This window comes from Pseudochaenichthys georgianus, chromosome 6 (assembly GCF_902827115.2).
Source record: "Pseudochaenichthys georgianus chromosome 6, fPseGeo1.2, whole genome shotgun sequence".
In the NCBI taxonomy this organism is placed as follows: domain Eukaryota; kingdom Metazoa; phylum Chordata; class Actinopteri; order Perciformes; family Channichthyidae; genus Pseudochaenichthys; species Pseudochaenichthys georgianus.
This window is the reverse complement of record NC_047508.1, coordinates 15,515,422-15,542,854: the sequence shown is the minus strand read 5'-3', so window position 1 is coordinate 15,542,854 and position 27,433 is coordinate 15,515,422. Positions and strand designations below refer to the sequence as shown.

The following is a 27,433-nucleotide window of genomic DNA, read 5'->3' as shown; positions in this document are numbered from 1 at the left end:
TTTCAATAACATATTTCAAAGGTTCTGGATTTGTTTACAAATCTAGAAACTAAATACAAAACTAGGATGATATGAAGATCTCATGTCAAAAATAATTGTGATAAATTAGACAGAACTGGCCTGTCTGTGAGCACATTTTATGTTGGTATGGTTCTTCTGATAAAGGTGTGAATATCTAAATAATATACCAAAATATGCTATTGTCATTAGTTGTGTCCCTGTTCTTAAAGCTAAGGCATTGCTAAATTAACAACTCTTGGCTTACAGAGTGGTAACATGAGACCGATTTTTATATATAAAATATAAATGTATTTTAATTTTATAATTTATTTTAAATATTAACAATATAATAAAATAAATGGAAATATATATACACCGGCAAATATTTAATATAAATACCTTGTGTGTGTTTGTATAGCTATTGCTTTATCTGATTAATGTTATTTTCATATGAAAGTCCATGATTATAAGTATGCAGTATCATAACTACATCTTTGATGTTTATAAAAACCAAACCGTTTGAAAATTGGTTGAAAATTGAGCAAGCTATGGTTATTTAAATAGTAAACCATAATGTAATGAATGAGAGAACTCCCTGTAGCAAGATGGCGGCCAAGTGGCAACGTCGGTCTCCATTGGCCAGCAGCGCGGGTGAGTCATCTAGTGTTTATATTAGGGCTGTCAGTCGATTAAAATATTTAATGGCGATTAATCGCATGATTGTCCATAGTTAATCGCGATTAATCGCAAATTAATCGCACATTTTTGATCTGTTCTAAATGTACCTTCGAGGAATATTTTTCAAGTTTTTAATACTCTTATCAACATATGAGTGGACAAATATCCATCCATCCCATCTTCTCCCGCTTATCCGTGGTCGGGTCGCGGGGGTAGCAGTTCCAGCAGAGAGCCCCAAACTTTCTTTTCCCTGGCGACATCAACCAGCTCTGACTGGGGGATCCCAAGGCGCTCCCAGGCCAGCGAAGAGATATAATCCCTCCACCTGGTCATAGGTCTACCCCTTGGTCTCTTCCCAGCTGGACGTGCCTGGAACACCTCCCTAGGGAGGCGCCCAGGTGGCATCCTAACTAGGTGCCCGAACCACCTCAACTGGCTTCTTTCGACGCGAAGGAGGAGCGGCTCAACTCCGAGTCCCTCCCTGATGACCGAACTTCTCACCTTATCTCTAAGGGAGACACCAGCCACCCGGCGGAGGAAACCCATCTCGGCCGCTTGTATCCGCGATCTCGTTCTTTCGGTCATGACCCATCCTTCATGACCATAGGTGAGGGTAGGAACGAAAATGGCCCGGTAGACAGAGAGTTTTGCCTTCTGGCTCAGCTCCCTTTTCGTCACAACGGTGCGGTAAAGCGACTGCAGTACCGCTCCCGCTGCTCCGATTCTCCGGCCCATCTCACGCTCCAATGGAGCGTGAGGTGGACAAATATGCTTTATGCTAATGTTTATTATCATTTGAACAATGACAAATATTCTCATGAATATTAAACACAACAACCTCTGGACATTACAAATATTCGCCTCAATTCAACCTGGAACCTCTCTCATACAGCAGGAGACACTGTCGTCACAAGTACAGCTATTTCCCACACTTATTAGAACTTGACAGACTGATGGCTTCCCCTGGACGTGTGTGTGTGTGTGTGTGTGTGTGTGTGTGTGTGTGTGTGTGTGTGTGTGTGTGTGTGTGTGTGTGTGTGTGTGTGTGTGTGTGTGTGTGTGTGTGTGTGTGTGTGTGTGTGTGTGTGTGTGTGTGTGTGTGTGTGTGTGTGTGTGTGTGTGTGTGTGTGTGTGTGTGTGTGTGTGATCGTTGGAGCTATGTGCAACTCAAGGCATATGCTCGAACGGGAGCTGCCTGGACGCTGCAATCATGTTGCTGCAATCATGAGTGTGCTGACTTTTCGTACAATGTCCCACTGTCTGGCTTCCTGCATAAAGTCAAGTGCTCAACGCAGTTGTGTGGATAGAGCGCTCCTCTGTTTTCATTTAAACAGCTCCTTATATCCGTTAGCGCAGCTAGCTAGCACCCGATGCTAACAACAACAATGCAAGTAAGGTATCTCTCTCGCTCGCTCGGGCCACACATGCACACACCCTCCCGGTCCTCCCGATGGCCAGTCGGTGCCTGCCGGTGAGCGTGGAAGTGTGGTCTGCCACAAGCAGGCGGCAGGAGCGTTGTTGGCACTTGACAATCACCTTCCCTGAATTTTACTCAGGTGTAACTACGGTCTGATTTAAGGGTTGTTTATATTTCACATCATCATAATCTGTAAAGTAACTAAAATAAATGTAGTGGAGTAAAAATACAAAGTAACAATGAGCTGTCATGTGGGTATATATTAATGCTGCCCATTATGGACACAAGCGATTTTCCCCCATTTATTAATTATATGTTTTAAATTTGATAACACCAATGTGTTTAATACTGGCAACTTCTAATTGTGGGAAAAACGAAAATGTTCAGTAGAGACGTCCCATAGAACATTTTGAGAAACACAATAGCCAGCATGTGTAGTTCTGGGGGGGAACAGCACTTTGATGACGAGCGTCAAAGTGCTATTTGACGCTCGGCGTAACCTTGGCGCACTGCCACTCCAATATGCAATCTCAGAGCTTGACTATTAATCACGGGGTTTGTCAAGCAAAGGGACTGTAGTCCCAAACGATAGCTGAGGATTATGGGTAGTTTATGTAGTGTCTTCGGCCATCCTAGACTCCGAAATGTTTTTCGGATTTCATATCGCATTAACACCATATCCCAACGTGTATTGCGGCTTAAACATCCAATCACAGAGCTTAAACCATAGCTGAGGATCTTTGGTAATCAGTTCAGTGGGTGTGTATCGCTATGATGCTTAAAATGTCCCATATAGGCCTACGTCTGTTTCCTGTTACTTTATTTTGAAATGCACTTCCTGACAGATGGCAAAAAAGCCAGAGATTATGGAATTAAACAAATAAATAAAAACAAGGATAATTGTGTGTTATTGTTGAGTAAATAACAGTGTGTTATTTAGAAAAGAATAACAAATTAGAAGGAAAAAAAGATTTAAAAAATACAGATTTCAGTATTCTGAGGCTCTGAGCCCAAAAAGTCAGACATTATACGATTTAAAATAAAAACAATAATTGTGGCTTGATATTGAGTAAGAACATGTTTTTATGAACCCCAGAGCTTCCAGTATATATGAAGGATGAAAGTAAAGCCAGCTTTGATATCTTTTGGCTGTTTGGGTTTTTAAAGACTGCTGGGTGTCAAACCAGAAATATATCAGACCTGCCTCTATAACATCACTCAGTTCACTAACAGAGTTTAGATGCAAATGTGTGCTCACATATGCAATGCACACACAATATTAAAGGGGGTACTTTTGACCTTTGGAGATATATGCATTCTGAGTGCCATGAGAAGAGTGATACCAAATATCTGTAGTGGAAATATCAAGCTAAAGCTATCTGATGGGTTTCTCAGTTTAGCATACATATTGGAGGTGGTGGATAACGGCAAGCCTGGCTCCTTCTTAAGGTAACAAAATCCTATAGTTTGACATATCAACTGGTGTCAAACAATTGCTTTTGCTACCTTGCATTTGTGTTGTCTCTGCATGCTCTCCGTTTAGCTACACCACTTCTTGCCTCTGTTTAGCTACACCACTAATATTTCCCCCTTGGTAAAACAACATGTTAAGGATACATCATTATCTACACCAGCAACGTCAAAGAATACCAAGCATTTGTGCGCAGCAGGGAGACAGAAAAGACAACAAGGAGGAGAGCACGTAACAGAGAGTCTGCCAGGAGTGCCAGATGAATGAACTATGGATAACATGCCGACCGACTTACTAGTTGACATGTACGTGCAACTAGTTAACTAGTGAATTGTTTCAAAGTCATACATAGTGCATTTTTTGACACATCACTAGTAAACTAGTTTCACGTACATGTCAACTAGTGAGTAATTGTGTTGAACTAGAGAGAAGAAACCACAACTAGTGGGCTGTAAATATCCACTAGTTTAGGAAAAAGCCATACATGTTGAATCAATATCTAACTAGTTCATACAGTTGCCTATATGGCAAGCCATTTGAGTATTTATTCAATTTCCTTGATATCAGACGGCTGTGGCCTACACTAGTTTATGGCAAGCCATTTGAGTATTTATTCAATTCAATATTCAATAATGTATCTATGCCACAATTTTAGATGCAGATTTTGTTAAACTAATACGTTTGCACTGTGGACCAACACTATACATTGACTGGGAAGGGGGTAGCAATACAGATAACACCATTAAACAGTTACACAACATAACAGAAATAATATCGATAGCAGTGTCCCTAGCAACCACCTTGGTAACAATGAAAACGTTGTATGGACACAATTTCCTGAAGTCCATCCATCCATCTTCTCCCGCTTATCCGTGGTCGGGTCGCGGGGGTAGCAGTTCCAGCAGAGAGCCCCAAACATTCTTTTCCCTGGCGACATTAACCAGCTCTGACTGGGGGATCCCAAGGCGCTCCCAGGCCAGCGAAGAGATATAATCTCTCCACCTGGTCCTAGGTCTACCCCTTGGTCTCTTCCCAGCTGGACGTGCCTGGAACACCTCCCTACCCCTGCGAGATGGAGTTCATGACTTTATGAGCTGTTCATGAGCACTCATGAAACATTCATGAACAACTCATTATATGTTCACTTGTCATGTTCATGAACCAACATTCTTAAAATGCTCATGAACCATTTTAAAGAGCAGTTCATGAAATGTTTATGAACATTGTTCATTCATATAAAGTTCCTGTTTTGCTCATGACAGACTTTTATGAGCAATTTATGAACTTTTCATGATCCAGCCAATCACATCCTTATAATTAAAACCCCACAAAGTTTGCATGAGTATTTCATGAACTTTTCATGACTATTAGCATTTCATGAATTTTGGATGATTGTGGCAAGTTCAGCATATTTTTGAATATTCATGAGCATTTTATGAACTTGTGATGATCAGTGTGATGATTTTAAAGTCCTCTTGAATATTCATCTACTATTTGAACATTTATTTATTTTTAAAAACTTTTAATCTTAAAACAAAACAATAGTGAATTTGAAACTGAACATTATCTGTATTTATTTTGGTGACATTCATATCATTTTATGGTTTATCTGTACTGTTTGAGCAGCAGTACGAGTAAGTAGCACCAAGGTGGAACCTTTGGCAGGTGAGCGGTGACATCTGGGTTATTTTAGGGGGGACACTTCCGCCCCCTCCTCAGAAGCAATCCAGACGATCAACCGGATCCTGTGTATAATTATTGCTGCGTACTTTTCTCTTTTCTACAGGTCAGTACATGATGAAAATGATCGATGTTAACTTGTGTGAATTAGATATGATGTTGGAGATGTTTAGGAGAGTGTCTCAGAAAGTTTTGAGCATGTTTGACATAGTAACGGTATTTTAAAAATACTAAACTGTCGGCAACAATAGATGCCATTTTCGCGGGCTTCAGCCGCGCCTGGGTAAATATGACCTGAGCGAAGGCTCGCAGGCAGGTTAGCTGCTGCGCACGGGTAATATGTTATGTTTACCTGAGTGAGGTCTTGCCGGCACATTGCCTTGTTTTTTGTTTATTAACATTGACAGTGTATTTTTGTGATCTCCATAATATGTTATATTTGGTAAAGATAGATATATTGATAGAAAGTATTATTTGATAGCGGTATGTGTTTATAGATAACCTGTCCTTCACTGCAAATTTAGCTGCTACAACCCGCTGCTGCAGATACACGCTTTACAACATCAGAAGGATGCGTCCCCAGCTGACCCAGAAAGCAGGGTTCGTACGGGTGCTTGAAAATGCTTGAAATTTGACGTGGTGTTTTCAAGGTTGGGAAAGTGCTTGAATTTTGGGAATGGTGTTTGAAATTGAGATAAAGTGCTTGAAAATGTAAATGCTTTACTTTTACAATAAATTGCTGTCTGACTGAATAGTTCGCTTTTTAGATTAAAAGAAAAGAATTGCTTCGCTTCTACATAAAACAGCTCCACTGCGGCCTCCCGCGCGATGCGCGCGACTGGCAAGTGTTTGTGTTACGTGTGACCTGGGCATTCCGATGAGTGATAGATGACTGTGTGCCAGGAGGTTGCCGTTTCAACGAGCGTTGGCTAGCAGAAGACAAATACAATATAAGACGAGGGTCAAGCCCACGAGTAGCCTCCTGCAAAGTTTGCAAAAATAACGATGCGAGAGTCTGCGCTGACGAGCCACATGAAAGGTACGCCGTAGTAGAGCATTTTATATTAGGCTAACGTTGCATGTTACGTTTGTTTAAGCTAACGTTAGCGAGCTGAATAGCGAACTCGATGAGGGATAATAATAATTGCAGGAGGGGACAATCATTTCAGAGGAGCGTACCTAAGTTATGTGCGTTACAGTCGCCATCCTGTGGTTTTCAGAGGATGAAGCTCTCACGGCATTTCGTGTTATAGTCACGAAATATAATCTATTGATTCGACACAGTGCGATTTTGAAAGCAATGTATTTCTACTGGTAGGCCTAGTATGTTTCGTGCCTAAACCAAATGTGACTTTCTCTATCGAAATTAGTCACATTGACCCGAAGACACATTTTCGTTTGTATTTCTGTTCTGGGGGAAGCTCGCGAATGTGTTTGTGTATTTTTGCGTTTGTGTACCGGGGAAACACTTACAAGAAACACCGGCTGTTGTTTTGCTTGCTGTGATGTTACATTAGTCCGTTCTCCGCTTGTAATTATGCCGAAGCTTCAAAGTTGTATTTATCATCTGAATTTGCCGAAACAAGTTTAATATTCTGAAAGCCAAGACTTTGTTTATTTGAAAACAGATGAAAACAAACTGTCTTGTATATAAAATTGAAGTATTATACAAGTAAAACTACATTTTGCTTTAATCCCATGTAATTGTAGAATGAACACAGTCTTCCTTTGAAGATTTATAAGACGGGTGTCTTGAGTAGTCACAATTATCTACAAATAATTGTACACATTTGTAAATATTATTTTCCACTTGTTACCATTGTGAGTCTATTTGTATGCAGCTCTGCGTGATTTTGTGGCTACAATTCAAACTAATATGCTACCAGAGGTGGAATATTGTACTTGAGTAAAAGTACAAGTACTCAGATCTTGTAGTGAAATTATAAGTACTCAGATCTTGTACTTGAGTAAAAGTAGAAGTACCAGAGTGTAATACTCTGTCACAGTAAAAGTCCTGCATTCAAAATGTTCCTCAAGTAAAAGTAGAAAAGTATTCTCATCAAAATATAGTGAAAGACAGTGAAAGTAGTCGTTGTGCAGATTGGTCCATTTCAGAATAATATATATGATATATTTTATAAAGATTGATCATCAAAGTGTTCTCAAAGCTGGTAAAGGTGCAGCTAGTTTGAATGGCTTTGTATACTGCAGGGTAGCTGGTGAAGGTGCAGCTAGTCTGAAGTACTTTGTAGACTGCAGGGTAGCTTGTGGATTTACTCCAGGTGGAACTAAAGTCTGATTCAACACTTGGTTATATTTCACATCATTCATCCACATCTGTGAAGTAACTAAAGGTATTAAATACATGTAGTGGAGCAAAAGTACACCATTTACCTCCGACTTATGTTTACTGCCAACCTAAAAGTACCTCAAAAATAGTAATCAATAATGTATTGAAAAGTTATTTGGCTGATTGTTTTATATTGGCTCAGACAGGTTATATGGGAGGCCTAGTCTACGTACAGATCACTAATTTTGAAATATTAAACTTAGTTTTCTTTTCTTTAATTTTTCATCCTTGTGTAGAATGCTATCACGAAACACACATTTGGTTGTTTATAGCATAAAGAACATCTGATTTAATGTGAGGTAGGGAAATAATCATTTGAGTATGTGTATATAAATATGTAATTTACAACGGCTGTAAGATGCTTGAAAAGCTGGAAAATGCACCTTGAAAATGCTTGAAAAGTGCTTGAATTTGACTTTGGAAAAGGTGTAAGAACCCTGAGAAAGCCACGCAGGTTCTGGTCCAGGCTCTCGTCACCTCACGCCTAGACTACTGCAACTCCCTCCTGGCTCTACCTGCATGTGCCATCCGACCTCTGCAGCTCATCCAGAATGCAGCGGCTCGTCTGGTCTTCAACCTTCCTAAATTCTCCCACACCACGCCGCTCCTCCGCCCCCTCCACTGGCTTCCGGTAACTGCTAGAATCCACTTCAAGACCCTGGTACTTGCGTACCATGCTGCGAATGGATCTGGCCCTTCCTACATCCAGGACATGGTTAAACCGTACACCCCAGCACGTGCACTCCGCTCTGCATCAACCAAACGGCTCGCTGCACCCGCACTGCGAAGGGGGACCCAAGTTCCCATCATGTTCCCATGTTTTCTTCAAGTTTGTATTTTGTTGGTCGAACGCACTTATTGTAAGTCGCTTTGGATAAAAGCGTCAGCTAAATGCAATGTAATGTAATAATTTATATTGACTATGTTGAATTTCTCCTTGAGATACAGTAATTGACTGTGACAGACAGATAACTTAAATGAAGAAATGTGATGTTTGTAAAGTTCAGCTATTTTAATGTAACTGTGTACTTTGAATTTTGAATAAGAAGCAATCCAGACGATCAACCGGATCCTGTGTATAATTATTGATGCTGCACTTTTCTGTTTTCTACAGAAATCATTTATTGTTGCTGTGGTACCCAAGCTTTTGGGACCCGTAACAAAAAAATGTGTGCAGCTGAGTATCAAGAACTGCTTAAAATAGTGATAGGATTAATTGTAGTGCTCCACCTGTATACATGTATGTTTGTTTGTTTGTTAATTTGAGTAAAGTTCTATTGTGATTGACATAATTGTTGTTTTCTATGGTTGCCAATTGACCCACAGTCAATGGTTCATGAATAGTTCATGAACAGTTCATAGCCAGCCATTGAATTATATTCAGTGACTGGGTGTGAACTGTTCATGAATGGTGCATGAAGTTGTTATGAAGAGTTCTTGATATGTTCTTGGTTGAAAACTGAATATCCCGACACACTCACTGAAAACTCAATTTCATGAATTGTTCATGAACCATTCCAGCACAGGAGTTTCATGAGTAGTCCATGAACTGCCCTAGTGCCATTTAATGTTCATGTCACTTTCATGAACAGTTCATCAACTTTGTTATGAGCTGTTTATGAGCTGTTCATGAATATGGTTCACTGATATTTCATGAACTTTTCATGACAAGTTCATGAACAGTTCACTATCATCTCACTGGGGTCTGCCCGCGGGTCTCGGTGGTATCACGCTGACGGCTGCTGGCCTAGCAGCAGGACCAACATCCACACCATCGGAGGACGGGGGGCCCGCAACGGAGGCTAAAGGCATAGCAGCGGCGATCCACGCATCATCGGCTAGCTTCAGACTAGGCCGGCTAGCTGTACAGCTAGCTCCGCCGGAGGATCTCTTTATCAGGGTTGCCAACTCTCACGCATCTGGCGTGTGACCAGTGGCGTTTCTATATGTACAAAAGTGGTGGGGCACAAAAAACTCAGATGTCTATATATAAGCTTCTGCAGAGAGGTTCATGGCTGGTGAGGCACTGGCACTGACTCTTCAGGTTTAAAAATATAATATTATTTTCAAAAGCTTTTTTTGTCTGATGCTTCAATTACATTTAAACAGACAGTTCAACAGAAGGATACCCAAAAAAATGTAATTTTATCATTTAAATATTGAATTGTTCTCTCTTTAGTAAGATTCCATTTTCAATAAAATTGCAGTCTTACCTTGACTTGAAGATTAAGTCCATTTGCCTATCCCTCTGGACAAAAATCTCTATTACTTTTTTGTAAAAGTCCTCCTTATCTTCTTGTAGTTTCAAAAGTGTATCATAAATCTAATCTAATCAATAGATTTTTGATTCGAAAATGATAAAAGTAGGGTAGACATGTGGATATTATCCGGCTGAACAAAACGTAGATTTATCTAACAGCTACGTTTCCCACAGATCTTATTTTGAGCTATTTTCTAAAATCCTTTGGAGAAATCTCGTTGCTTTTTTGTGGAGGGAAGCCATGCGCAGCTTACTTCCTGGTTTTAGGACGCCTCACTGCAGCTCTCTCTCCTCCTCTTCACACACCACACTTTTCGCGGCACACGTACTTACAGCCAATCAGCTCTGAATTATGTGAGATGACGTATGGTGGGGATGGGCAGCACTTTGCCCCTATGGTCATTATTTTTTGCCACACACATTAAATAGGAAAATACTCTGAGCATGCGCAGTGTAGTTTTTGCAGTCACCGTTCACTTAGACAGTCAGAGGGAGGGGCAGGATCAGGTTTTGTCCCACATGGCTCTAAACAGCTCAATAGGCACACACTGTAGACACTAATTAGAAGAACACATACTAAAACAGCAATGTACAGACGAATCAGATGATTAAACATGATCTTAAAATATATTTTATATATTTTTTAATTTATTTTTTGCATTTTGTTGTAATCATTATTTTTAATACTTTCTGCTGACACTAGGTGGGGCTGTGCCCCACCTGCCCCTAATGACCAGTCGCCACTGCGTGTGACACACGCTTTCACTCTCAATCTCACGCTCTAACGCTGCCCAAACTATTCTCACGCCAACAACAAGATGATCCGGCGATCGTTTTTGGTTGGTTATTTACAATATTGAGTTGACAGCTGCTCAAGCTGTCGATCTGCTCCCTTCCCGCCCCCACCACTCTTAACAACATTAACAGACAGCAGAGCAGTGGGAGTCGGTTGGTTAATCCCCGACCCGTACTGCGCATGCGCAGATCTAAGATCCAGTAGAAATGATAAAGAAGTAAAAGTCTGCTGCTTATTGTTCTACTAGGCCAACATAGAGTCAAAGAGTATATGAGAGTGAGAGTGTGTTAATTAATATATTTGGCACTTTGGAGTAAGTCTGTAGATTTGTTTGTGTGTGTGTGTTTCATGTATAGGCCTCTCACGATAATTAATTTAGTTGGATACATTTTCCCAGAAATTATTGCGATAAACGATAATATTGTCGGCAACGTTGTATGACCATTTTAGACCACTGACACAATGATAATATATAATAATAATTCAAGTACATCCTTTCAAACTGCTAGTCACATCCTCATGGAAATGGCAATGTATCGAGTTCATTTTTATTTATCATACGATAAGTCAATTAATTGCTTATCGCGACAGGCCTATGCACACATTAAAACTGTGAAAACAAATGTGTTTGACTTTCATTAGTGAATGAAACTGTGTGCCCTTTATAGTCTGTGTATAATATTGTGTATTTGTATATATATCCTATATATATGCTAAGGTCCCGCTACTGACACGATAGCAGTCATTTTGTGTGCATATGTGTAATTAAACCCATGGTATCAAAACCTCACTCCAGCCAGGTACCCAAAGTTGGCAACTCTGCTCTTTATGGATCCATAAACCATCAGCTAGCTTTTACTGCTCCACTGTCAACAACGGCACTGAGGTAAAACCTTCAAAAAAGGTTCATGGCCACACCTAAAACCCCTGCCTTGGTTTCTCGCTTCATCCCCAAAAACCTGCAACAATGTTTTATGGATGCAGTGAAAATGATTGATTGGGGGGACACTCTGTCCTCTGAAGATATTGGTGAAAATAGTAATCTGTTTATATCTAAAATTATTGATACAATGTCTTCCTTCTCAAGAAGAGGGTGCATTGGGGACAGGAAGGAACATCATCTTCCCTGGCTGAATCTACAATGCAGGAATTTTATGAAATCTAGAGACCAACTATTGAAGCAGAGCTTGAAATCCAGACTATCCACTGATAGACAGAAATTCACTCATGCTCGTAACAAGGTATTAGGTAACGGTAAAAACGTTTGGCAAATAAAAATAAACTATTAGGTAAACATACCAAACAGGAAAATAATGTACTAGAATTAAAAATAAATGATGCCCTGATAAAAGACCCTGCAGTGTTGGCCAGCTCTCTCAATGAGTATTTCTTAACTAGTGCTTTGGACATTACAAAGATCTTCCCGCCATCTGAGGTCTCACGTAGCCCGACTGTGCATAAAAACACCCCGTTTTTGAAGGAAATGACAGGGGCTGATATAAAAAATATAATCTTAGGGTTAAGAGGTTCTAAGGCTATAGGGATGCATATGATTTCGACACCAACTTTATAAAGACACATATCGACGGTCTAATAAAACCAATTACTATGCTAGTGAATCAATCTATTAGCAAGAGGGAAGTCCCATCATCCTGGAAGGTGGCCACGGTGACACCGATTTTTAAATCTGGGAATAAGGCAATGATATCCTATTATAGACCTATCAGCATCCTCCCCGGTGTCTCTAAGATAGCTGAGAAATGGGTGTCAAAACTAATCACCAAACATTTAGATAAAGGTTTCGCTCCACTCCACCCAATGCAGTTTGGTTTTCGTGCTCACCACTCCACTGAGACAGCTAACTGTGTCTTTGTGGAAAAGGTTAAATGTATGTTGGACACGAGCCCATATGTAGGTGCTATCTTCCTTGATCTCAGGAATGCATTTGACACTGTTGACCACAAAGTGCTCCTTCCAAAGCTGACTTATTTCAATTTTTCTGCAGTTTCTATACATTGGCTCAAGTACTTATCGAACAGAAAACAGTGTGTTCGGGTCAACGGTGCAAAATCACCCTACCTTGTCAACCCTGTTGGGGTTCCATTCTTGGACCGTTACTTTTTTCACTGTACATTAATGACTTGTATTAGGTAAACATACCAAAACATCGGGTATGTCCTGAGTTGAATGTGCAAATGTATGCCGATGATGCGGTCATCTTTATACATGGGAAAAATACAGAAATAATCTCATCTTGTCTCTCAAATGCTTTGGACAAGGTTCAACACTGGCTGAACAACATTTCCTTATAGAGTTAAACGTAAAAAAAAACAGTATGCATGATGTTCAGTAAACGACCAGTGAAAATCGAAGGATCCAATGTGTTTTTAAACGGAGCAGAAATAGAACTAGTATCCCAGTTCAAGTATCTTGGAGTCATATTGGACTCAAATTTGAATTTTAAGAAACATATCAAGAAAGTATCCAATACCATTAAATTCAACTTGCAAAATGTTAAACAAATCAGACCCTTCTTAACTTTCAATGCTGTAAAGTAAAGTCATACCTCCACTGTATGATTCTATCCCGCATTGAATACTGTTACAAACTGGTCGTTTCAAGCCTGAAACCCATAGAACAGCTGTACAAGAGAGCTATCAAGGTGTTTGACAGAAAGCCAAATTCATACCACCACTGTACCATCCTTGATAAACACAATGTATTGAGTTTTGACAATTTTAAATCTTTTAAAAGTATGTGTTTTATTTATAAATGTTTACATGGACTGCCCCCCCCCCCCCCCCTCTCCCTTAGGGGAATTCATCCACAAAAAACACACTGGACGCTGCACTAGGTCAGACACCAGAGGAGACTGTGAAGTCTGCCGTAGACGGACCACTTTTGGACAAAATGTCCTCTCCATTAAAGGCAGCTCATTGTGGAATAGCCTCCCAACTGAGATACGGGATTGTCCCACCCTCAATAGCTTCAAAGGTCAACTCAAAGAATGGTTGAGAAACAAACAGACGTGCATTCACCACTAAATGCACCTTAATACAGGGGTATCTCCTCCTGCACTTTATGTAGCTCTTTTATCTTCTCTTGCACTTTATGTGTCGTTGCTGCTATTGTACTGCCATGTGGTAAATACTTGTGTATGCTGCTCTTGCTCTTTTGCATATCATGTATTTATTTGTTGCTTTATAAATGTCATGTTCTTATATGTTGTATGTCAGATGGAAATTAGCTCAAAGCTCAAATCTGGCATATTTACACTTGAAGCATTATTCGTCTTCAGTATTCATTAATGTGCATTGTCCCTATTCAAAAAAATGAAATGGACCACGGAATAACTCAAAAACGTTATTTACCTAAAGTATATGGCTCACCAGATGAGAGTACATTTCCTTTAAAAGGCCAGTATATAGTCTTTGACTCACATTGCCTCAGGAATCCTCTGATGAGAGAAACATTGTAATTTCATTAATATTTGAGTTTTAAAAAGTACTGAGTCACTCACTACTTGAAACATTTTCCCCCAAGATGAATAGTTTTTTGTGCGAAATCAGAGAGGCAGGAGAGAGAATAATAATGTGAGAATACCATTAAACTGTTTCTTACCATATTTGTTATGAGGATTGCGAGGATTTTCTTTAACATCAAAGGGCTAGCAGGGAGGCAGATGACATACATGTCAGTCGATCCATCTGGTGTGTCTGCCGAGTCTTCCTCATCCCCTTATACCATCAAAACACATAGCACTTTTCCACCCTATCCATCAGAACCTCCCTCCTTACAGCAGCAAGACACACACATTTGCAAGTTAAGTTTATTTGTTCCTGCTTCTTAATCACAGTCAAAGTCTCGAAGGACTTCCCAATGCCTACATTATGGGAACAATGAATGCATGCGGTGACCCCTTCAACCTTAAGACTCTCATTGAGCAAGTAAAACACCCACTAAATACTCAGTCTGCAACGTGAGTAGGCGTGCGCGAGAGAGCATTGTCTGTGTTTATGTGTATATGAGTGAGAGAGAATTGCCAGATCTCATTAAAAGCTTTTTACAGTAGGCAAAACGCAATGGTGGGGTCCTATTGTTTCAGCCGAGCAGTCACGTCAATACCGTTAAAAAGTCAATTTGATAAAGGAGAGAATGAAGAAAGATGAAACAAAGAAAAGAAAAGAAAAATAACTGTACAGAAGCAAAGAATCAAGTATTGTGCTGACTCCACAGGTAAAGGGGCCATATGCTGGTCATGCATTGAAAACGGGCAAATGCAGATTTCTTTGGCACAAACAAAGTATAAGATGAGCATGCAGACACGATGCAAAGAGAGGACTGAAAGAGGGACCAGGCAGGAGATCCATCCAAATGAGATCCTGAGAAACAACCTCTGCTTTACCTGCCTGCAAGATGCTGAAAGTCAGTGCGAAGTAAAATAATGTATATGTTTCGGAAAGCTCAATTTACTATAAGCTCGTAAATCTTTACTTAAACAATAGGGAATTATCCTAGTATCATTTAAAAGTGCATGTAAATGTTCCGGCTTTTCTGGTCTTTGGCTGTTTTGGTAATTTGGAAAACAATCCCAACATTTTAGCATCCAGTGGTTTTGTTTAATGGTCTCGTCACTGATATCACTTTATTAGTTTCTAAAAAGCAACAATGGACTGAAGAAGTGCCTTAAAAACTCAATTTATTTCCAGGAGCTGCAGTTCGAGAATAGTCAATTAACACAATTAATGTGAGTCATTTATCCAGCCTATAATAAGAGGTTTGTGGGGAAATGATTTGTATTCATGATGAGTATTTTATCACAGTGTTAAAGTGTTACATTGAGAAAAAGGGTTATGACTTAAATGGCATTGTGATTCAGGTAGTCCGATTTTCTCATCTTACTGATTTTTCCTCTAAGTTATGGCCTCACTCTTTTGGTCAAAAAGTCTGACCCTGACCTGATACTGGTAAAAGCACAACTCGTTGTTTATACATTTCTCTTTGTGTACAACTAAAAAAATACAATCATATTGGATCCTTTCTGAGCTTTAAAAGTACTTTTTAACGTTTAACAGACAGGCAAGCTGAGTCCCACTGCTTTCAGTCTTACTAAGCCAAGCTAGTTGGGTCCTACATTTTGCCACAATTTGACAAAAGCAAAATAATATATAATGATATTCTTTGTGCTACTTCCGAGAATGACAATAAAGGGGTGCTTTGTTCACTTCCTTTTACATCAGCATTGAAATGATAGGTGACAGACCTTTTTTTATTCCTGTGGATTTTCATCAATAAACCCACTGAGGCAATTCTACCATTTTAACACTAAAAACACATTTACTACCTGATGTGCATTGGTATGCCATATATTTTCACGGCAGCTCCGATTACAAATTCCTATTACCATAAATCTTACTAGACCTACAGCCGGTGGGATGCCATATGGGAGTGAGATGCCACAATATGCCAAAATCAAATCCGAAGTAACTGGATGAAGTTTAGTGGCCGCTGGGTTTTTTAATCCCAACTTTAATCTAGATTACATCCACATCTGGCATGTCCCTGCATGCTTCCACATCATTGTTGGACCCCAAGCAGCTGACCACTTTTCTCAGAAAAGGGAGAATGATCCGACCATTTGGGAAGGAAACTGAGAGGATGAGACAACCTGTTTATCCCAGGATTCCATAACTAAGATTTGTAGCCAGGCTCCTTGCCAGGGTGGTGTAACAAGGAAGTGATGTAAGAAGCGGATTGTCAGAGAATGTTTGTTCACAGAGTATTTATCTGTCGTTTTGGCTGGCACAGCTGTTTCTCTCTCTTCTTCTCTCAGAGAGATTCAGCGACAGGACTCTGACTGAGCATCCCGAACTAGCCAAGGAGATTATACTTTCATACTCAGAACCAACCAAAAAACTGCAGCCCAGAAAATGGATTACTCGGAGAGCTTTTATTTGGAGCGATGCAAAGTACAAGTCATGGTAGTTAGCGCTCATTCTCTCTCTCACTCATACTCTTTCTCCCCACCACAAACACTTTTCTTTCTCTTCATGCTTTCACTTCCTCATCTGATTAAAAAAACAAACAAGTTGGATCATACTTCTATAATATTTGCACACAGTTATCCTGGAAGTCAAGGAAGAGTAGGGAGAAACCGAGCATGTCCAAGCATATATCATATATATGGGCCAAACTATATGTTTGCTTATATTTCTTCTCAGAACATGAATTTGAAGCTTATCAAAAAATAAACTTAGGAGGAGTACTTCTTTGAATTCATGACAGTAAAGTAGAGTATTCAGTATGAGACACTTTTCCAGGGCATACTGTAGGCAACTTATTTTAAATAATTGAATGAGAATGAAACTAAGGAGTTGCAGTTGGGTTTCTAAGTATTTTCACAGTGGAAGGAAAAGCAACTTTGGATTGAATATTGCATGTTCATGGAAGCAGCGGGTTACTAATATTGCTGCAGAGGCTTTCCGGTCAAACAAACTGGACCGTCCAAGTTAAAGGGTTTTAAGTCTATCAGTTTCCGTGCAGTCTATAATGTGCACATTTGAGCTCCTTACCAGCAGACCAAAGAGCAAAAGAAAGGCTGTCTGTTTAATCTCCCTTAACCAATACAATGTATATCTTCTTATCTATCCTTTGGAGCAAAATTAATTTGCAGTTATTTTTGTGTGAAACACAGAGATTAGTGGGCTGGTATCTTCTTGGAAGTTTAGGATTGAGTCAGTTAGTGTGAGTTCTGTTCAGAAAGCTGCTGCTGGCAGGCTGTGGTTGTTATTTCCTGCAGCGTCACCACCTTTCCCTAACAGAGTGAGGGGCTCCAGTGAGTGCACACTCTCCTTGTCTGGATGTAACCCCAGCCCAGGTGGAGCAGGGTTCTCCTTCCATTCACCCCCTCCTGCCTCCTGCTGTTCCCCTGAGGCAGCAGCAGCAGCCGCAGCGGCCGCGGCCGCACACTCCTCTTTGAACAACCGGTCGTGCTCCATTTTCAGCTCTTGGTAGGAGCGGGAGAACATGTGGAAGATGGAGGTAGCAGGAAAGGCCATAATGAGGATGCCACTGAGGATGCTGCTCAGCGCTACAACCTGTCCTGGAATGGACCTGGGGACCATGTCGCCGTAGCCCACTGTCGTCATAGAGATGATGGCCCACCAGTAGGAGGCAGGGATGCTGCTGAAGTCATGGGTGCCTGTGAGTTCGCTCTCAGCAAAGTGGACCAGCGGGGAGAAGAGGGTGACGCCCACGCAGAGAAAAAGCAAGAGGAGGCCAAACTCACGGGTGCTGCGCCTGACCGTCAGCCCCAGCGTCTGCAGGCCGAGGGAGTGACGAGCCAGCCGCATCACGTAGAGAATCCTCAGCGCCCGCAGGATTCTCAACACAAGGCCCAGCTTGTCCAAGTAACCCTTACCTCCTCCAGGCCTCTCGTGGTCCAGGTTGGGGTCCTCCTCCGTCACCACCAGGGAGACGTAGTAGGGAAGGATGGCCATGGCGTCGATGATGTTGAGCGGCCCACGGAGGAAGTCCAGCTTGCTGGGGGCCTGGATGAAGCGCAGGCAGAACTCCAGGGAGAACCAGGCCACACACACCGTCTCTATGATGAACATGTTGTAGCACTTAGACGAACACTCACCCTGAGGTAGAGAGAGTGAGGAGAAAGAGGGAAAGCGAGAGACAGAGAGATTGAGGATGAGAGATGGAGTTTGACAGGGGGCAAGACAGATCGGGTGAGATGGAGAGAAGACAAAAATCCTGAGGTCAGATAATCACCCTTTGTAATCATTCATAAATCATGAGTTACAGACACTCATTTGGATGAAGCTACTGCAGCAGCACAGACAGATAATGCACTGACACTATAAATCAATTATTTCATTAGGGCAGGTTTCAAAGACTAATGTGACACTTTGTGGGAACCGTGACAGAAAGCAATCAGGTTTGCATGCCCTCTAACTACAATATCAAGGAAAAGCAACGCAACATATACAAAAGAGATTTAGGAGCTGAAAAGTTTGCTGTAAACATAATGATTTTTTTTGACAAATTAGGCCTTTATTCCACCTCACATTTCAAATCTTGCTGCAATCACTGAATGTATTATTGAGTCTTTTTCATACTTAAGAAAAAAGATTGAGTTTCTATAAAGCAGTAACTATTACTGGAGACTAGCACTGAAGCAAATACAAAGTGCTTTAATAGACATTTTCACAAATAATTACACCCAAGAAAACTCAGTGGGGAAAAATCCTTCAGAAAACAAAATGTATTCCAAAACTTGTTGTATAATATAATTCTTCTTTTGTGTGTATTGTTGTCAATATTTAATTGGGTTGCCATTAAAGGAACACCCAGGCTTAGAAAGGACTTGACAAAATGTTTACAGAATTTTACTTAATCTCTTAAGGCCTGGTTGTGCTTGAAATAAACTAGTTTGCCATTCGACAACTCAAATAGCTTATAGCTGTTTCAAAAAGCAATACTGAAAGGATGGTCTAAAACTTTTATCATAGAGAAGGAGGTCTGAGATTCAGTTTCCTCCAAATTTAACAACATTTTATTCCCACTTGTCTCCAGAATAACACATATAAGCTTTTATAATATGATGCCGCGACATGAGAGAGCACTAAGGACAAATAATTTCAATCGTTGGGGTTGTACGGTAACATTGTGGTTTGGTAAAAAATGAATTTTCTTGTTGTGTTAAAAATGATAATTACTTGGCTAAGGCTGATGACTAGTTGCTGACATGGTTAACAGAACCCAGCGCTGACTGATGATTAATAGAAGGTCAGTGCAAAAACTAAGATCAGTTGTGTCCAGATACTAGTGTCAGGTCGGCCCCGTCCACTTTCATCTTCCCCTCTTTTGATTCTGATATAGAGGGGTCATAATTGTCAGATCTGCTGGGGGTCTTTATCACTCAGAGCAGGGGTGTCAAACTCAATTTCATTGCGGGCCACATCAGCATTATGGTTGCACTCAAAGGGCCGGTTGTGACTTTAAGATTATATAAATATACATAAATATATTATATATATAAAATAATGTATTATACATTATTGCCTCTGCATTGGATTATTATCGGATAAGGTAATAACTTAATAATTAACTACGTCTGAAAGCAGAAGTCTAGGGAAAATAATTGCAAATGAGATGCATTGTGGGACATGTAGTTTATGGACAACGTGTTTCTGTAAAGCGGCATGTAACCGTATAATAAACGTATTATATTCTTTGCAAGCTCTTGCGGGCCACATAAAATGAAGTTGCAGGCCGGTTTTGGCCCGCGGGCCTTGAGTTTGACACCCCTGACTTAGAGGTATTTCATTATTGCTTAAATAACTGATGCTGTAATTTTTCTTGGTTAGAACCTCATTTCAGTCAACACCCAGTACATGTGCATTTCTCTCAGTCGTATCAAGAATGTTTTTACATATTATTCCTCTAAAAATGAATATGAGACCAGATGCCTTGATGTATCATTAAGATGAACATTATTCAAGTTTGATTTAGGGCTTCTTCTTTCATTATCTAGCTTCTCCCCATTTCCTCATCGTTCACTCTTCCTTTATCTCTAAGCCACTGCCACTCATCTATTTTCCGTTCTTATCTATTCTCTCTCCTCCACCCCTTCTTTTCCACTACCTGCCTCTGTCTCCACCTTCTCATCACTCATTCTGTTTCCTCCTTCATCACCCTCCCTGAACTCCTTCCCTCTCATCCTTCTTTCTTTTTGTACTTGGCCCCCACCCTGCTCTCTTTCTACTTGAATTCCTTCATTCAGCCAGCATTCCTCTAAGTGAAACACATCCCCCTCCATTGTCCCTCTATGCATGATGCATCCTTCACACAGGTGTCCTATTCCTCACACTCTCATTTATCACTCGTGTCCTCTGACTTCCTCACTGACTCTCCTCCCAGTGTGACTCTTAGCCTTCACTTAATTCTTACGGATTGATGTGTATCTGCGTTATTTATAGGGTTGCAGAGTATATGCTCTCCTTTTATTAAGTTAGATTTGACATTTACTGTAGACTTTAGAAGATTAAGAACATTTTCTTTTTTAAATAAATTGCTTTTTTCCACTGTTTGCGAGTTTAAGGTGATGCCGGAAGTAGTGATAATAGCAGAAGTACTGGCTGTATATACTCTGCATCCATATTTACAGTATTCCAACTGCACTGGTCATGGCAGCATCTTTTATAGCCCATTATAGACTCTGCCAAAAGTATTACTGCTATTAAAGAAGCCTGGTTGGTTTGTTTACTTTCACACCACAAACAAACCCAAACAGAGTCCGCTTGAAAGCAAAACCGACCTTTTGGGGCACCATCGTTTCTTTTGTGTGGTCCGCAACAGAGTTTTTTCTTAAGTGAGGCGAACAGGTCAGGGGAAAAAGCACCGTTAATTCTGTTTTGCAATCCACCAACTCTTGAAGAAAATATCTCGCTCTAAAGATGCTAAAAGCTCCACTCAGTCAACAGTGGGTTATTAACTTTGTAAGATTGACGGTTCTGAGGGTTCAGAGGTTTTTTCAGAACTTTTGTGCTACAAAACATTGACCTTTATATATATATAAAAATAATATACCCTCAAACAAACCATGGGTGACCAAGGCGGTTAAGTCCAGTATTCAGAAAAAGAAACAAGCTTTTAAACAGGGAAGTGCCTCTGATCTTGATGCTAATAGGGAACTTAAAATAGAAATTCTGAAAGCTAAACAGAATTTTAAATCTGAACTACAAAACAAAATGGCTGCAAACAACCTTGGCTCAGTCTGGAGTAGCATGAAAACCATAACAGGCCTCCGGGAAACAAAGAATAGCTGCCATGTGACTCTGGATGGCTTTAATTCAGATGTTGAGTTTGCAAATGCCCTAAATCACTTTTTTTGGTAGTCCCTGTTCCCAAATCCAGAGGCCCCAAAACTCTTAACGATTTTAGACCAGTTGCACTTACATCAATTCTAATGAAGATATTGGAAAAACTAGTCAGAGCAGAAATCTTAAGGAAGACTGAGCATGCACTCGATCCCATGCAGTTTGCTTACAGGCCACACAGAGGAGTGGAGGATGCCACGGTCACCTTATCTGACTTACAATAAACACTTGGAGGGAATTGGATCTCATGCTAGACTTTTATTTGTTGATTTTTCCTCTGCTTTTAACACAATTCAACCTCATATTCTAATTGGCAGACTTTTAGAACAATTTGAAATAAGCAATAATCTTATGGGCTGGATTTTTGATTTTTTTTTTTAACCAATAGGACACAAAGAGTGAGGGTGAATGGGACCTTATCTGATCAAGTCAGCTCCTCCACTGGCTCCCCACAAGGATGTGTCCTTTCACCACTATTATGTATACTTTACACTAATATGTGTCAAAGTAGGTGGGAAAATAGGACTATTTTAAAGTATGCAGATGACTCTGTAATTGTTAGTAGGCTCCAGGACAATGCACCAGCCAGGGCCCTGTCATTGACGACTTTGTCAGGTGGTGTGAGGAGTCCTTTTTACAACTGAACATAAGTAAAATCAAGGACATGATCATTGATTTTAGAAGACATCCCCACATACATGAAGTCTTAACAATCCAGAATTAGAAAGTAGAATGTGTGCAATCATACAAATATCTCGGGACAATTATTGACTCAAAATTGAGCTCTGATCCAAACTGTGAAGCTGTGTGCAAAAGGGGGCACCAGCGTTTGTACTGTCTTAGGAAATTGTCCTATTTTAACATTGACAAAACCATGATGATTATGTTTTATCGTGCTTTTATCGAGTCAATTCTGTCTTTTTCACTAATGTCATGGTTTGGGAACCTGACTTTAAAGAGCAGACACTCTCTGAGTCAGTGTTGTGCGTAGACGGCTCTGCTAAGATTGTTCCCTAGTTTAGGTTTCATGTTATGTGTTTAGATAGGTTCCTGTTTTATTTTGATAGTCTTGTCTACCCTCATGTGTCTAAAGTCCGTTTCCTGCCTTGTCTGTTTTCCCGCTGTTGTGATTGACTAATTGTCTTCACCTGGGGCCTATACTACGAACCTGGTTCAACCTAACCTGGATATGTTTGAGTTAGCCGGTTGGCCTAATCCAAAACATACGCGCTCTCGCTAAACTGTACTACGACGCTGGTTATCAAGTGGATCGCTCAAGCCAGCCGTGTCCTATCTAGTTAGGTGCGCGTTCACATGAAAGGGGTGGTATTTGGAGCATTCGACCAATCACAAACATGGAGAAGCGTACTGACAGCGCAGCGTCATACTTCCTGAATGAAAAGTGAACTTTAATACTAGTCAAAAATGAAGAAGTTGAACTTTAAACATCCATGACTTAAACACTTTATCCAGGATAAAAGCCACATAGCTGCACCTGCAAGGTGAATACAGCTGGTAACAGAACAAGTGTTTGAATGCGTACATTAACAGGTTTATGATATCACTGCCCCGCAGTGGCGAGCCGTGACTTTTCTACCTAGGCCCTCTGACCCCACCCCCCTCTTCCCTTGAAAAAAAAAAATGTTATTACGTCACAGCCTATAGTATACTTCTTCAGCGGAATATCAAAACAGCGGCCCAGGGTGCAATACGCAAATTAACGCGTGCGCACCCACACACACACACACACACACACACACACACACACACACACACACACACACACACACACACACACACACACACACACACACACACACACACACACACACACACACACACACACACACACACACACACAGCCTTCTACTTGCTACAAACTTAAAAAAAAAGACGACGCACACACACATCATCTCGGCTCGCGCAGCACACACACAGACAGACATAGATTGCGCAATAATGTATTGCGCACCTTGGAGGTGCAGCGCAGGCATATTGTCACTCAAGAGATGCGTAGTTCATTTGGAAAACATGTTTTTCTTTTAGCCTATTTACCTCGTTAACGTAAATAATACTCTTTCATGCTATCCGTCATTACACTTGCGACAGCGCTGATCAGGTCATTCTGAATCCTTGAAGATGTGCCGGTAAAGACTGTTGATGTGGCGAGGTGTGTGTGCAGGTCGCTGTCATATTCTGCCACTAAATCCAGCAACTCTATGTAATTCCCCTTGTTTGATGAAGTTACACTCTCATCGTGACCTCGGAACGGCAACTCCTGCTTGCCCAAGTACACCACACAATTTATGAGGCGTTTCAAAATTCCTCGGTTCCTCTTCACCTTTTCATTATGAATGATGACACCCCGGCGTTGTTGCTCATCCAGCTGGAGCTCTATCCTGGTGTCCCCAAATGTTTTAAGCCGAATAGTAGCTCTGAGGTGACCTGAAGCATTCTGATGGCGATGTGCTGATTTGGATAAACTTCCTAAATCAGAATATAAATCTTTGGCCCATGACCCACTGTCCGCTCCAAAAAGCAAGCAATCCCAGCAGTACAGCTTTTGTTCCCTGGTTGATCCGGTCATCCAGTTGTATCTGGCGTAATTGCCGATATTAAAATGCCTCTCGAACCGTTTGGTTTTTTGAACCAAAATAAGCTGTGGTGTTGGTCGCCCTTTGGTAATTAACTCCAATTTATCCGTGTAACTCATTCTTGAAAAAGACTCAGTTAGTAGTTTCGCAACGATGTCATCACTATCACTAACGTGAGCCATCGTGAATGAACGTATGCTAATTATCTAATTCCTAGCTTGACCCGTTGATATATCACATGCATAAACTTGGCAGCGCAGCGGGCGGAACCTGTCATAAAGTCCGCGATAATAAAGCCCTCCCATTTAGAGGGGAGATATGATTGGTCAATTGGACTGTCACTTGACATTACTCTCTCGTTGAGTTTACTATAGCGGGCCCTCTGTGAATCGCAGAGAGGGCCAGACGAGCTTTTTTCATGTAACGGTTAAGCTAACCCTTCACATTCAAACAGAAACTGAACAGGCAGATTCGAAGGATTTATTTCTTTGGAAATGTTATTTTAAATACAATTAAATCAAGTTTTTTCGGTAAAACTAATGAAAAATATAACAAAAATAATATTTAAAAAATATATATTTAAAAAAAAGATATATTTTTTAAATGTTTTTAAATATTATTTTTTAGAATATCTTAGGCCCTCACAGAGGGCCTAGAGGGCCCTGACCGCTCGCCACTGCTGCCCCGTCTAAAACACGATCTGACTTCAATTACATTTGTCTCGAGTGTTTCGTCAAATTAATGTGTTGCTTAAAATAATACTTACTGCATACAGTATGTGACACTGTGAGTGTTGAACGGCCAGATACGGCTCAGCTGACTCAGATAAGGAGATATATGATACATTATGAAGTGATATGCCGCGGACTGTACTTAATGTACTCTGATCCGGTTACTTATGTTGTGGCAGATATTTAAGTAAGCTTTCTTAACGCTAATGTTATAATAGTCAGATTGCTCTGAAGATGGAGGTGATATTCTATTAATGTTCACGTTCACACAGTCGGTGATTTTTTCTGTATTTCCTTTCTCCTGTAATATGACTTGATCGCTTTAAACTCCGCACACTGAGCTCTGATTGGTCAGCAGGCGGTGCTTTCACTGAGTTGAGCTCTTAGCCTGCAACCTAACCTGGTCCCGACCAGGTTAGCTGCTTAGCATATATTACCATGGAGATCTAGCCTGCTAAAAAGAGAACCAGCTTCGGATGACCGGAAAGCCGGAGTTTTCCCTGAATTTAGCCGGCTAAGCGAAAATCCTGCTTCGCAGTATACCCCCCTGGTGTTGTCTGTCTAGTATATATAGTTCTCGTCTTCCCCTGTCTCGTTACCAGATTGTCTTGTGTGTTCCAAGCCTTCCAGCGTAAGATCATTTTGTCATTGTCCATAGAGTTATCGTCCATAGAGTTAGATTAGTGTATTAGTTGTTGCTTTATGTATTCAGTGTGTTATGACCTGTCTACATTAAAACACTTTATTTTGATACTTTGTTTGTCTCTGCATCGTGCATTTGATTCCACGCCCTTGTACAGCCCTAACAGTCAGATCATAAAGTGGTCCAGCAGACTGATTGGTGAGCCACAGCTAAACCTGGAGACCCTGTACCTCAGGCAGTTACAGCGGTTATCCAGCTCCACACTCTAAAAACGAATTCAGGTGACCTTTCACCTCCACTTAATTAAATGCATGGTTGCAAGATAAAAATGTGAGTTAATTGATTTAGATAAACATTTTAAGTTGCAAACATGAATTTATAAGTTGTGTTGACGTAATAATGTTGGTAATTACATCAACTTAATATTGTGTGTAATTTGAACTCTGATTTCTGTGTTAATTGACTTAAAACTAAATTCAAGTTGTAGTAAGTTATGCAATTGGCTTGGTAACTTAATTGTTCTACACCTTGAGTTAAGTCCACTCCCACTTAACATGCCTGAACAAGTTCCCACAGTTAAGACAAATAGAAATATACAAAGGACATTTTAAGGTGAGTGTCATATTTTGTCATTCAAATACAGTAAATAGCCTTGTAGTTGCACTGTATAGGCAAACTTAGCAGCCTTTGAACTGTGAATAGTTCTGTGAGAGGATACAAAGTAGTAGAGGCTACTGTGAGAGTAAAAATACTTTGGTTACTATTGTGATATCGCTTTTTATTCAAAATGAATCTCGGTGAAGCAGATCAAGGACATGCTTCTTGAGGTATGATCGCTATTTAGAGTTGTCATTGAAATGCAAGTTGTTGGCAGTCACCCATTCAGAATATATTCATTTAGGTCATTTCTCTTTTTTTCCTTTTTCAAAAATAGCACAATACAATTGAAATACGCAGAGAACTATAGCCATCCACTGCCTTGTCGTGTACCTTGGAGAAAAGGAAGAGGACCTTTTCAAGGAGTTTAGCGGCGTAATTAAAAATCTTGAAATAAAATAAAATCCATGAGCACAGGACAAAAGCACTGCTCTCTGTCAGTTACATTTTGAAGCATATTGCACTTTTGGCCACACCCCAATCAATAATATCTTAGCAATGTTCAGCATGGATAGGTGTTGACAGCAATGGCATGGGAAAAGGATTGTGTAACATTTGAAAAGTGGCTTCTGCTCTTCACTTAACCAGTTCACATATTGTATGGAACCTGCAAAAAAGACGAGAAGATACACTAAAACTTGCAAGGTTGTGATTGACAAAATCTGTTCACATGCATTTAAACACTAGGCAAAGTACTCAAAAGCACCACTGTGTGTCTTCAGGACCACGTTGCCATGATGACACACACATGCAGACTTAATAGGTGAAAACAATACCAGCGTTGCTTTAGCAGCTGGTAATAATGGCTCTGAATTCGCTAAGAGTGACAGTTTAAAAAGTATGCATTACCTAATTCATTAACTCTTATGCGCTAACCTATTATTTAATGTGCTTCAAAAGGACATGAATATCGCCTTCATCAGTGACCGGTCCACCCCAGGATCTGACCATACGATGGCAACCATCGTGGTCGAGGGAAACAAATGAATGAGCAAGCATTCTGCGTTAAATGTGTTCATACTGTTTGAACTAATGACTGTCGGCAGTGCAAACATCTTTGTTACATCTTTTGTAAAATTGATGTGTGTGATCTGCAGAGTTTGTTTGATTTGACATATTTGGCACTGGTTTTAAATATGCAAAGGCCTCTAACTTCGTTGTGATGGCAGCATGTATTTGCCGTGTCCCCATTTCCCATGGTAATGTGGCTAATGTGTTTATTTATCATTTGTGGGGCAATTTAAATTTGTGTTATTTATCTTTTTTT

At 40.4% G+C, this 27,433-nt stretch overlaps 1 protein-coding gene across 2 annotated transcripts in view; it reads right to left on the bottom strand.

Annotated features, from left to right (window-relative positions):
* Nucleotides 1–16,587: 16,587 nt before the first annotated feature.
* Nucleotides 16,588–27,433, bottom strand: part of kcng4a (potassium voltage-gated channel, subfamily G, member 4a) — a 61,146-nt gene continuing 50,300 nt past the window's right edge. For both annotated transcript variants that reach the window (XM_034084236.2, XM_034084237.2), the window contains exon 4: nucleotides 16,588–18,295. In XM_034084236.2, the coding sequence (XP_033940127.1) occupies nucleotides 17,408–18,295 (888 nt within the window). In that variant the 3' untranslated portion in view covers nucleotides 16,588–17,407. The remainder of the gene's footprint in view (nucleotides 18,296–27,433) is intronic.